The sequence below is a fragment of the Bombus fervidus genome, chromosome 9 (genome assembly GCF_041682495.2).
Source record: "Bombus fervidus isolate BK054 chromosome 9, iyBomFerv1, whole genome shotgun sequence".
NCBI classification, from domain to species: domain Eukaryota; kingdom Metazoa; phylum Arthropoda; class Insecta; order Hymenoptera; family Apidae; genus Bombus; species Bombus fervidus.
The window spans coordinates 4699748-4713250 of record NC_091525.1 but is presented as its reverse complement, the minus strand read 5'-3'; the positions used below and the strand labels follow the sequence as shown (position 1 = coordinate 4713250).

The following is a 13503-nucleotide window of genomic DNA, read 5'->3' as shown; positions in this document are numbered from 1 at the left end:
TACCGGTTAATAATAATAATAATGGTTATGGAGAAGAATTTTAAGGATTTGCTAAATATCTTTTCAACTTCGTGAAACTCGAAAAGATCGAAGTATTTATAACGTTCTAATAAACTATTATCCGATCCTCGAGAATTAAACGTTTTATTATACTCGATTTCCATCTTATCTCAAGCCATAGTATCTCCCGGACTTGACGCGTAGCACGTGAGTTTAGGCTCACGGTGTACAACTACACCGTAAATATACTCTTGGAAGTTTAAAATATACATTCGACCCTTGAGATTATCGAGTTTATCCAAAGGTTTCGAAGCACGTACACTCGTTGACGAATGGAAAAAGGGCAAAGGTTCCTTCGTTCCAAACGAAGCGAAGGTGCGGGTGAGAATCTCCGTTTTCGCGGCAGGGTTCCCACTCGTTTTGGATGGTCAAACGGATCGGAGCAACTTCTCCTCACGCGGACCGAAACAACGATCCGTATAAGGAGCTGGCCCACTACCTCTCTCGTGCTCGTTCGTTCGACGTCCGGTCGAACACACACACGGTACTCTTGCGAATCGTTTCTCTGCGAGTAAAAGCTATCCACTTGGGTTCCGTGTCGTCTGCCGTCTTGTCTCGTTTCTTCTCGTGCTGTTTAGTATCAAGTGAGATTGGTTCACCATGTATCTGCTCTAAATTACGATTCGAATCTTCAGGTCCGCGTTCCGTGCACGCTCGAAATCGCACTTTCTCGCCTACGGCAAGGCAGCGCCAATGGTCACCTTGCTGGTGTTTAATTGTATATACGTAAGCTGATTTAACACGTCGACGTTGACCATAACGTCAGAAAGAAATTCTCTTAAGCAGAGATTGGCTTTCATTTAAGTTTGATAAATGTAAGAATTTATGGCTAGCCTGTTTAGCATCGAGTCATTTTTTTCGATAGCGGAGAAAATTTCTGGTTTTGTTAATTATGTTGGAAGTTTTGCTGGGTAGAATTGCCTGGTAATATAATTACATATATTTCGTATAGAAGTGTTACGTAGTTTGATACGCATTCATCTACGTACATTCGTCGACTAATGCGAGAAGAAGTGGCTTGTCGCGATTAGGATAGTATTGTATATTAGTAACTAGAAATATCGCTATTATTATAATTTCGTGTCCTAATTCATTTATGCAGCAAGGATTAAGTAGTTATTGGTAAAGTTAATCTTAGATTTGAATGCATTATATTCTTTTTGCAAAGGTATCAGAGAATATTTTGTTATTAATTGCTACAGAATATTTGGCCCGCAATTAAAAAGAATTGGAGTTCGAAAGAGATAACATAGCGAAGCTCGGAAAAGATTTAAGAAAGACACTTAAATATAAAACGTCATCGCGTATAACGCAATTAATATCTAATTTTTGTTTGATTTGAAATTGAAAGTATGTATTTTTTCGTACCTGATATTGGAAATGCAGAAAGTGTTGAAGATGAAGTAAACGAAAAACTTTCTGGAAAAAGTACCAATAAGACGAAATGGTGAGTAAACTCAATTACTTCGGAAGCTTTGCTATTTCGTAATAGCTATCTGTATATAAATCTATAATTGTAGTAAACCTTATACAACTTAAACCGAAACATGAAAATATTTTAAAACGTCCAAAATATACTCGTTATAATATTCAATGAATGGAATAAATCCCTGTTTAGGTTCTTCTATTCTTTTATTTACGTTTATAAAAATATGAATTTCCACAAATACCATCCGCAATTTATCATACAGCTGTAGACTCTTTTTTTAAAAAGTACATCAGTTATTTTCTAATTCTCTTATTCCAAATTTTTCGTCGTTTTTGTCAGTCACCAAAGCTGTAAAAAATTCTTAGGTTAATCAAAGATTGAGTTAAGTTAAGAGTTTCGTAATCGAAATAAGCATCTGTAGTGAGACATTAACAGAAATCCTGACGAAAAACAGGTGAGGTGATCGCGTGACGAGCTGTCATCCAAATGAACCACCTTGACGCCAACTCGACCGATTTCTTTCAAAGTTTCTCACCCTCTATGAGAGAGAGAGAGAGAGAGAGAGAGAGAGAGAGAGAGAGAGAGTGAGTGAGAGTGTGTGTGTGTGTGTGTGTGTGTGTGTGTGTGTGTGTGTGTGTGTGTGTGTGTGTGTGTGTGTGTGTGTGTGTGTTGAAAGAGACAGAACAGACGAAGCAGTAGAAGGCAAAAGATCGTTGGAGAGGAGCGGTTGGTTGCCGTGAATGGCTTCTTTGTCGAGTTCCTCTGCTACGCGACTCTTCAACCAGAAGGAAGAAAAAAACTTTTCTTCTGTCGAGTTGATGAAGCTTTCACGAAGTTTTCAACGTACTACGAGCCCGATATCTGGCTTTGCGTGACATTACACATAATTTTCCCTTATCGTTCTCCCTTGACCGTTCTATCGATGATTTCCCGATAAGCCGTGACTTGACTCGATAACTCTGCTCGATAAATTTCCTCGGCAGACAGCGATCGAGACAGTAGAATGCTGTGGAAATTGTAGAGAGAATACGTTTCGATAAACTATTCTGAAAGCGAGGTGCGCAATCCGAGGGAAATTTATCGCTTGGCCAGACTGTTTGACGCCGTTTTCCATTTATCGATCCGAGGAGACGATGGTCAGTTCACAATATGTTTATTCGTTTTCTATCTTATGTTTTATATCTTGTGTTCGCGTTGCAATGCCGTGAGATATTATAAGATGAAGTTTCCATAAATTGCGCTCCATTTTTTATTTACCGTCGATTAGCTGACCTCTTGTCAAACTAGACTAAACTTGTCAAACTAAACCATTCTACAATAGACAGTTATTATATATAAAAACCAGCTATGAAAAACGCGAACAATCACATTTCTCGATTTTTCTAAGTCATTTTTATTATTCCATACATTGTAAAGCAATTCCATATCGGAACTGATGACAGTTTCCTGAACGTTTCTCAGAAAACATTGTGAATAATTTATCTCCTATCTTTGAAACACGTACGTACATTTCTGAATCTATCGGGTGATTTTCTTCTCCAATTGTTTCGTATTAAAATACTTCTTTTTAGCTGTCAAATGATACAATAGTGAAAAAACCAATAGAAATGGACTTATTATTCTTTTGCCGTGTCATCTTCCTATAATATCGTTTCTTTAATCATATAGGTCATCCCTACTATGTATTCTGTTTTTATAATAAATTCCAAAAATAGAGAATGAACGCAAGACAGCGAATTATATATTTTATAATTATTTCGGCCGACATTTTGTAATTTATCACGTCTTGATTTATCCGGGCTATCTCGGTTCCAGCGAAGCCGATTATCAATCGAGGTCTCGCTATATTTCGTTCGAAAAATCATGTATTTTTGGTAGAAATCGCATTCAATTGCTTCGGTACGGTATCAACGAGAAGCTGTATACGTCCTTTCGCACGACACGCGATGGTGGTAACCGCAACCATGTAGAGGTCGAGTCGATAGCACGCCCTCGTGTTATCTGCAGTGTTAAGCGAACGACCGATCGTCGAACCACCTGTTTCCACTCAATCTCAGAGAGCCACGACACTGAATGTTGAATCACGATAATGGAGAAAATCCTAAAAATCAGATGCGACATGATAACGGCAAGGTGTGTGAAGTTAAACGAAATACAGTGGCTACGAAAAACGTTAGTATATACCTTTCTTCTTCAACGAAGATTCTACACATCATTTTCACAACATGGAACTTTTGCAGTGATATAAAACTGCTAGATGGTGTGAAATTTAATATACTTGCACCTAACAAGCAGTACATATGCAAATATAATTTAAAGCAGCGGTTTATAAACCTTTTCCATTCGCGATTCCATTTTGCCCGGGAAAGTTTTACGGGACCGCAGTTGCATACATAAAAAGGTAGACTTTTCAATCATCAATGATGAAGATGTCGTTTTGCAATAGGCCTTTTAGAAATTGCTGAGAATCCTAATTTCAGGCAGATACTCGTTTAAACGATTTTTTAAAAAACTAGTGTTTTATACGTATGTCGATATCAATAACTCGGTGAATTCTACACACTTCTCACACCATATGCGATCACGATCCATAGTTTTAAGAAGCCCTGATTTAGATTGCAGATTTTTGTGCAGTTTCCTGCTTTTATTAACGTAATTAAAGAAATGCAACCTACGTAAACATTTATTTCTCCCATTAAATATCATGGAAAGTATTTGGAATATTTTTTATACTATGTGCATTTCTGTTCGTTGAAATTTTCTATAAATACGTAAGAATCCGTAGTCTAGTTACAATAAATACAACAATAGCATGCAAGTAAGAAAACCATAGAAACGAAACGAGATTTCCAAGGAACCCGCGGCTATAAGGTCAAAATTGGAATTAAAATTGGAAATTGAGATCGCGGTCTCGGCCGTGGCCACTGAGATGCCGATCTCTGAGGAGAGCGCACCGATGCGGCAGCCTCCGTCGAGGTAAGTCGCGACCGTGTTACCATGTTTGGCGACCCGCTCCCATAAAATTTCTCGCAGGCCGGTCGCGCGCGCGTCCGACTACACGCAGCTATGTACGCTTCGCTCCTTCGACTAGCAACCTACTCTACTACCGGCTCGAGATAAATCGCGTCCGAGTAACGCGCTCGCGCGAGTGCGCTAGCCACCGCAAGCTTCTATCCGTGGTACTAGGAAACAAGACGGTTCCACCGAGAGAAAGAGACGAACGAACTGTGCACGAGCCACACCCTGCGAGGAGAGTCTCTGGAAAATCGGTAGAGTAAAACGCATCACGGATTGAGGCGAACAGAGATTGATGCGCCACGTGCTGCGTCGTGTACACGTTCTAGTCTTTGCTCTTTGCGATTCTTCGAGGATGGTTCGAAGAGAGAAATAGGTACGATAGTAGTAATCGTTCGATCTTGAACTGCTACGGTGAAATAGAAATACATTAATTTTCTAGCAAACTTCTGAAGTATCTCGTTGAAAAATTGTAGCCTCAATTTGTAGCTTAGTACCGTTTACGTTGCGTGTTATTTTTGGAGCTAAATCGAGCCTCTCAGAAGCCGAACAGATCAACTCCACTTTTTATGTAGTTATCGATTTCACATTATCCAGACACACCGTTACATAATATCTATCGTCTGGAAAAAGAGATCTTGTTTCTGAAAATTTTTCTCTATATTAATGTTTCTGTAAATTTTAAAAGCTAGAGTCTGTAATTGTTGTCTTTTTCTGGATTCCAATTTACGAAGTTAATGAGCATATCTTCGAAGCGACTCAATCGCGACGATGTTTATTACAACAGAGGTACTTAACATGGCCCATACCGTCTTTCTTGTGAAACAGATTGCGATTTTATTCTAGGAATATTCTCTAAGCTTGTTTGCGTTACATACAGATAGCTATATTTATTCGCTATCTATATCAATAAGTTTAGACTACGCTTCTAGTTCGAAATGCTGATAGTGTGACGAGGCTGTGTATGTATAGTGGTTCAAAGCGAAACAATTGATTGGCTCAATCTAACTTATTTTAATAAGACTTCAGCTATCCTCGACGTTATAGGTGCTGGTTTGGATCGAATAGGAAAGTGCAATTGGATGGAAAATTATTCAAAGAGAGCAGTATAACTGAGCACAGAATTATTGTATATATTAGGAAAAACGGGAAATTTAGAAAGGAAAATAAAACGGCTTGGTAGGACTTTAGGGTTTAGGGAGTCACTGTAAACAACAGCTACGAATCGAAAATAAGTTTCTAATCTCTTAAAAACTCGAGCTCGTTTATCGCCTTCATTCGACCGTCGTTATCTCGAAGGTAATCGGAAGAAAAACGAGGCATCTCGTGTGCGATACGAAAGCTCCGGTTGCACCGACTAACGGTGCTCGTCACAGACATTCCGGCCATACATACCTAAGCATACGTTTGAGAAAGACAGGACAACACGGCATGACAGCACAGTATAGCGCGTCTTTTTCTCGTCACGCGCGCATAATCGATCGATCAAGTACGCTTCCGCTAAACGAACCAGGAACTCAAGAAGGACGTCGATCTATGCATCTATTCTCGCTTCTCGCAATGTCTATTCTTCTTTATCTTTATATTTCTTTCCTTCTTGAAATATTTTTTTAAGTTTCTTTATCTTTATCCGTTGATTAAATCACGTCAAATCACTTTTCTCCACGTTGTTGAATCTTGTTGATTCTTCTATATTAGACAAGTTGCGCGATTTCAAGTCATCAAATCTCTTGAATTCGTGAAACTCGTCTAATATGAAAGAATCTTCAACAACGTGAAAAACCTTTTTCTCATCTTCTCCCTTCGACATCATTTCCTGATAAACCGAGCTCGTTCTTGGTTGATCAGAGATAGGCGACGACACGTTAAGTCTGCGCTCGACGTATCTCTTCTACGCGATGATTAAAGTTTACGTTTATTTATTCGACACCGGTTATCTGACACGAGCAAATAAAAAATATAGAGCTGGAAACGGAACGATATACATCGAAAATGTTACGAATTTGATGTCTTGTACATACGAATTGAGCACAGTTGAATCTCGTCTATTTGCACGAAATATACAAAATATAAGACCGAGTAGAATCAATCAGAACGACTCAATCCTTATGATTAAATGAGATAAACCTATTTAAACAACAATCTACTTAACTAGTTAAATAACAATCGCAACGAGTTTCATTAATACTGCAACTCGTAACTTGGGTTTATACGGAAAAATTAATGTTTAGCTTCGTATGTTCCCTACAAGTATTCCATATTTAATAGATTCCATATTGTTCCGTAATGCTACCTTCTTCGATCTCGAAACCGTTCGACGTACCGTATGTATGTAGGTACATGCATACGCGTGTTCGGGACAAATACGGTAACTTTGGTGCTCCTCGTTGGCCTTATTCGTGGCGATGTCACGGTACACCGTTTCTCCTCTAATATATCTCGATATATCCACCTCTCTGTTTCCACCTCCAATTTTATACGTATCCAAACGATCGATCATAATACACAGAGGACTCGAAGGGACGACAACAATAAAATAGCGAAGCGACGAAACGAGTAACAAAAATTGCCTGCCGCGATATTTATATTCGAAGAAAGCACCGTATCCTGTTTAGGGTTTCTCGAGACCACCGTGACGTTCGTACCACCCTAGTATCGCGCAAGCAACCATGGACTTTTAAAAAGTTTACCCTACCGAGACCACCGCAACGTCGACCGGAATATTTTATCGTCGATCACCAGGAAGGGGATACTCGGAAGAAGAGTCCGGAATTTCGTGGCTCTGTTCTTCCAACTACACGTCATGTCACGTATCGTTCGTGCTATTAATTTGAATCGTTGTTTACGCGAATTTCCACGCGAAGCTTCCTCAAGAATTTCCACGTGTTGCGATCGAATTTCGTGGATTTCGATAATATCAATCCATTGTGTCCATTGCGCTACTTTATCCATATACAGTAGGACCTTCTGTAACGCGAAATGTATTTTTTTTTAATATTATAAAACACTGTAAACAATGCCTCCTTATCGCACAAGGGTTAATGCAAAACTGTGCTTCGAGTCAATTCGAAGACGCATATATTTTTATATCAAAAATTTCCAACAATTTCTAAATTTCACGGGGGCAGTGGCGCAATTTTTTTCCCCCCGTTACAGGGAGCCCGATTGTAGATATCTTTGAGAAATATTTCCATGCGAATCTGTGGGAAATAAATCCAAGCGAATCTGTGGGAAATAAATCCATGCAAATCTTTGGGAAATATATCCCTCTGGAGAGAATTTCGCAGCACTTTGTTTTCTTATATTTATACCGCATGTTTTCTCTATTTCTCGTCACACTTCCGAAGCAGACAGAGTCTGTATATACACATATCGTAACCACGTGGGTCCGTCGACGTCTCGGGACGCGTCCTCCTTTATCCCGCTATCTATTCATAGACGAGAAAGCGAGCTGTCACCGTGACACGGACGTTCAAAGACAAAGAGCGTGCAAAAGAAGAGATGTCTGGTCGTAGCCATTGTCGGGAAACGCGGGGTACATCCAAATAAGCATTTGCGGCCGTTCGATAACAGCTTGGTTAGATGAGAAGTTACAAACGTTGCGATCGATGTTGAATTTGACGGACTGTTACGTAGTTAACGTGATTGCACGTACGTGATCCGATGTTGTTTTCCCTTAAATCAACGCTCGTACGACGTAGCTCTAACACACAGTAGTAGCACATTGCCCAATCGCCCACCGTTTGCAAATATCTGTCACAACTACAAATGTAAAGAACTTTTTCATAATTACGTGCAATGAAGGAAACGGCGTTCTGTGATCGTAGTTGTAGCTTATTTACGATCGAGAGAAACTCAAACTGGTAAAAAAAGAAAGAAAATTGTAATGACATAATGAAAATAAATGACATATCGAGATGAGAATTGATAAAGATCTAGACTTTAAAATTCGATATTCGTCATAGTGTTGTCCACAGTTTAGACGCTCGTGTGACGGAACTCCAACTTGGCGTTCCAAACGGAGATCGTTTTTTCTTTTATAAAAAGCCGGATAAATGAAAGTCGAGTATCGATCTGAGGCTGCAGATCAATCGATCATTCGCTGATCACGAGAATAAATGCGATCTGGACGCAAAGAGGTAGTCGATACGGAGACACAGGCGAGGTCGTCGACCTTGCGCGCGCTCCCGGTCGTCCGCTGTTTGCCGACTTTCGTCCGCGACGCCTTCTCTCCGTATACGCGCGTCCCATGGCGTCCGCGAGGCTTCTCGGCCGCCTTAGGGACACAGCTTTCCCGGCGACGCCGCTCATCGATCATTTCTACGTTTCTGCTTCCAGGTAAGAGAACACTTGAGAGAGGGAAAAGGAGGACAAAGACCGATCGGGATGGACCGGTGGCCGGTGCGACTCGCGATTCTGGGCACGCTGATCGCGAGCCTACGCGCCACCGACGACTTTCGGCGTATCTCCTACGAAGGTAAGAACCATATTATCGCACTCTTTTTTAAGATTGTAGTCCAGTACGCGATAAGAAAACGACTGTACACGTGACTTTTCGCACGTACGACGCGAACGTTGAGTAAACTTATGCTTCCACGAGAGATTCTTTCTTATCATAGACGATTAGCGCAAGAAAAATCGCGAATGTTTCTTAAGGCTCGATACAGACGAACGACTTTTTCACATGCGTTATCGAGAAAAGAGGAATGTACACGGGGAGATACAACGGTCGCTGCTAGGACCCTCTTGCACAATATTAAACTGATATTGTTAGTAGACTGCGAATGCTTACGCAAACTCACACTTTTGTGGAAACGATTAATGAAACGGAATGTGAGCAGAAATCTGCTTCATCCATTAAATACCTAGTGTAACGTGTGTTATGTATGTTTGATGTTTCATGTCTTTTCGTAATACGTATATTTTTGCATTTTCAAATTTTCTGTAAATGGATATACGCGCACAGCCTGACGGTTTGTAGAGTTTTACGTATCGCAAATTGAGAGACGATAGGAGACGTTCAGAAGCCACTTTGATCAGTTCCGTAAATAAGCAAAAGAGTTCCATAAATAAATCGACGATCGTAACGAAAATTATCTTAGAATCTGCTGTTATCTATGTTATCTTAGTGTAACAAATAAGCTCGCAGAAGAAAATAACATTATCGACGATTGAACATTAATCACGTACTTATCTGACGAAATCGAAAAATTGATAAATTGATCAATTGATAATAAATAGAAGTTGATCGATATAGCTTCTCAGGAACTTAAATTTTACTCTGTACAGATGGCCGCTTTATTTTAGACTATTTTTACTCCTACACTCCCGATAGTCTTAAATTATGCATCCACGTCAGAGTAATTTTGAGAGTCTCTACTCTCAGATGGACGATACAAAAATTATCACAACTATCCCACGGATCGCTCAGAGCCGCAAAGTAGTTTGCGCAAGAGTTAGAGAAGACGATCGTCAACTCGTGGGCGTGAAGGCGCGTCGGTCGCGTGGCGATTCGACCGCTTCGAAGTGTCTAGCTCCTTCGCCAATTTATCCATCGTACTATCGGCAAGAGAGAGAGAGAAAGAGAGAAATCGGGATGGTGGCAGGGAGAGAGTCGTTGAAAGTTTCGCCACGATTTCGAGCGATTCGTTTGCGAGGTCCGCGCTCGGTTTCGACTCGACCACGCTGACGCGTAGGCGACGAGCGTGGCACGCGTCGCCACGCGCGCGTGTTCTCGCTGCTCCTGCTTCGGCTCCTGCGTCGATCTGGCGACACCCGTTTTGAATCCACGTCCTCTTGTCTTATAGTTTTCCTCTCTGTCTTTCACCTCTGTCATCGATTCACGGATCTTTACGGATCCTTAGCGCTTTATTATGTCTGTTGTCTCACATAGCATCGCGTTGCATCGTTTTTCCTTTCTCTCATGCGAGGTCGCGGACGCGTAATTTCACGACCTCGAACATCCTCCTACGTTACGGCGTGGAAAACCTTTTTGTCGCGCCTTTGTCGAGTTGCGTCACCGTCCGATCGTTGTAACGACGATGACGATCGGTTACGTATACCGTTGATAACGCGGCCTCTTTTATTCCGTTTTTCACGAAACACGTTTCTGCCGATTTGGGGATTTAAATGCCTTCTCGCGATTAAACAGAAGAATCTTAATACGTAATGATAATGTTAGAATTAAAAAGGAAACTGGGTTAAAAAAATGTGTAAAAAGGAATCGCCACTGATAAGTCGACGTAGTTGTGTATAAGAAGGTAACTGTTAAAACCAGAAATACTTTAATGTCTTTAATACATCGATATTATGAGCGATGAATTTAGGATTTTCTCAATGTTCAGCAGCATTCCTTTATCGGTTTTCTGTACATTTCATTTTCATAAACAAGATACGAAATTTAATATACTTAGATCTAATTTATTACATTCGGGAGAATTACGATCGGCCTGTTTGAAATTGATTTGTCTTTAATAACCACTAACTTCATGATTATATGTGTTCATCAGAAAAAAGATATTTCGTATGCATCATAAATTAAATCACCTAATAAATTAAATTCCGCAAAAAAGAGGCAAATGTACAGATACCTTTGTATAATAGTGTACATGAACCTGTTTGTCCATCAAACACGGGCAAACAGTGGTCTCCTGACTGTAGATCGATAGGTGAACGCGGACGACATGATGGAAGGAAGAAAATGCGAGGGAAAAGAAAGAAACTCGTCCTAGGGAGTAAAAGAAGTCTTGAAGAAGGTGGTGCGGAGAGGGTTTGGGTCCGCATGGAAAGGGAAGTGGCAGGGAATGAGAGAGAAAAAGAAAAGGCGGAGAGTGAAGGGAGGATACCCGAGAGGCCTTCGAGATCAGGTTATGCTAACTGGGGCCCGTTCGTCCCACACGTATCTACTTATAAGCGCACGTACGCGGTTACACGGACCCTGTTGTCGTACTTGTGTGCGTAGGAGGCACGCGCGACACAGGCAAACGCGTGCCCGAATACGTGGAAACGCGAGAAGTACGACGAACCGCGCGGAGCTACCTTTGCGGAATCGTTTCGCCGCGTCCGCAAAACCGGCTGGAAAACAATAAAACGAAGACAAGGAGAAAGAGCAACGAGAAACAGAGAGAAGAGAAAGCGACAAAGATGCAACTATTATATATAAAAGAGCATAAGAGCTCATAAAAAATATTCGAACACTCGTAGGGTTATGCGAAACATTTTGAAATTTCGTTGATGCTGTAACCAGACCTGACTATTCCGATTGTATTAGGTCATCCGAAATGTTTCTTTCGTTTTATAAGGAAATAATGGTTGCACAACATTTTCCGTTTTATATTATTTTGTCGAATTACGTATGATCCATTTTGTTCTATCAAAATAAAGATCACAACGTTCGACAGATTAGGTTTCATGTTTGTATAAAAATGCATCGTTGTTAGAAGACACTTTTCGGACAACCTAATAGTAGCAAAGTTTGAAGGCATTTGGTGCAAGCATTATATATTTCGCGGATGTCGCCAAAGAGTGTAAACAGTCGGTCATTCGTTCTATCGATAAACCGCAAAATATTACAGTAGGGCACCACCTATTTTATATATGTATATATGTTTGACACCATTTATTATATATTTAAGACGATAATTCTTTACTGACTACATGTTTGCAGTGAATGTCTTGCAACATCTGTGTTGTGTATATTTTGATTGTATACATAGATTGATTCTTTATTTTACCAATATATTCACGATAATCGTATCTCACTAGGGTGCTAATAAAATTTCAAAAGGTTCTATGTAACCTATATATATGCAATATGTACATAAAAGTTTCCTCTGGTAAGTGTGCAAATACTTTCGTTTATTTTATCTAGAGACACGTGAATATCTTGAAAATTTTAAGCGATAAGGAAAAATGTTTCAGACACATGTTTTGCGATATCTAGGGGCTCGTATGATGTCGATATTCATCTTAACCTGCATATATACTTAACTACTAACTTAACTGCACATGAACACAAAGGGAGAGAGGAACGCAAAGCGAGAGAAACTCGCGATATCGCGAATGAAACGCATTTGCTTTACGCGATGTTCTCTTCTCGAGACGAGAAAGGCCGAACGATAGCGCCAACATTTACCTACGCGTTGATGATGGCACGAGAAAAGTTTTCCCGCCTGAACAATTTTTCATCGATCGAAGCTCCTCGATATGGGGAACGATACTTTCGATCTAGAGCCCGCATCGAGCACACATCGAGCACGCAAAAAAGAAACTAGAAAATCTGCTGGCTAGGAAGAAGATGCTATAGCTCGTCGCTAAACTAGTTTGTCCGGAAGCGAAAAACGACTCCGCTTACATCCTCTCGTTCTCGGAACGTGGAAACGATCGCGATTGCGATGGCGACACACGCAGGACAAGAAGCGGAAGAGCAACATCGATGGAATTCGTTGAAACCAAGAGAATCTCGACTTTTTCTACGTACTCGAGTTGCGTCCTTTACTCTTCTTCTATTTTTCTCTGTGTGTACAGTCTTCTTCACTTAAAGTTTAAAATCGTATGGATCGCAGGGTTATCAGGGACGCCATAAGACAAAGTGCAGTACGCTACTTTCCATTATATCGCATAGTTCGTTAAATAGTTGGATTTCTTCGATAAACTTTACCAAATCGTGACTCGATAGCCGTTCGAATTCTGACATGAGAACGCGGAACGGGGAAATTGCACTTACAGCGATTTAATTATCGTTCCAGATCTGGCGGATGCTAGCCAGTTCCAGCGAGAGGGAGTCACCACGTATTCTCAACTTCTGTTCGATGTCGCTAGACAGCAGGTCGTCGTCGGCGCTCGGTACGTATGTTGTAACTGGATGCCATATAACGAACGATATAATTGTAAAGTAAAGCGTTCATTCTTTGAGTAAACGCATGATCGAACACGGAAACGCGTTCGCGAACGTGTAGCGAATGCGAAAAATCGAAACCGATCGCGAGATCGACATGCGA

General features: G+C 40.7%; 1 protein-coding gene across 4 annotated transcripts in view; it reads left to right on the top strand.

Annotated features, from left to right (window-relative positions):
* Positions 1-13503, top strand: part of Sema5c (Semaphorin 5c) — a 40070-nt gene that overhangs the window by 16195 nt on the left and 10372 nt on the right. Inside the window, exons 1-3 of one of the 4 annotated variants that reach the window (XM_072009701.1) lie at positions 2203-2625; positions 8843-8981; positions 13252-13348. In XM_072009701.1, coding sequence (XP_071865802.1) covers positions 2623-2625; positions 8843-8981; positions 13252-13348 — 239 coding nt within the window. In that variant the 5' untranslated portion in view covers positions 2203-2622. Of the gene's footprint in view, positions 1-2202; positions 2626-8842; positions 8982-13251; positions 13349-13503 lie in introns of those variants that run through there. The other 3 variants (XM_072009703.1, XM_072009704.1, XM_072009705.1) reach the window with 3 other exon arrangements.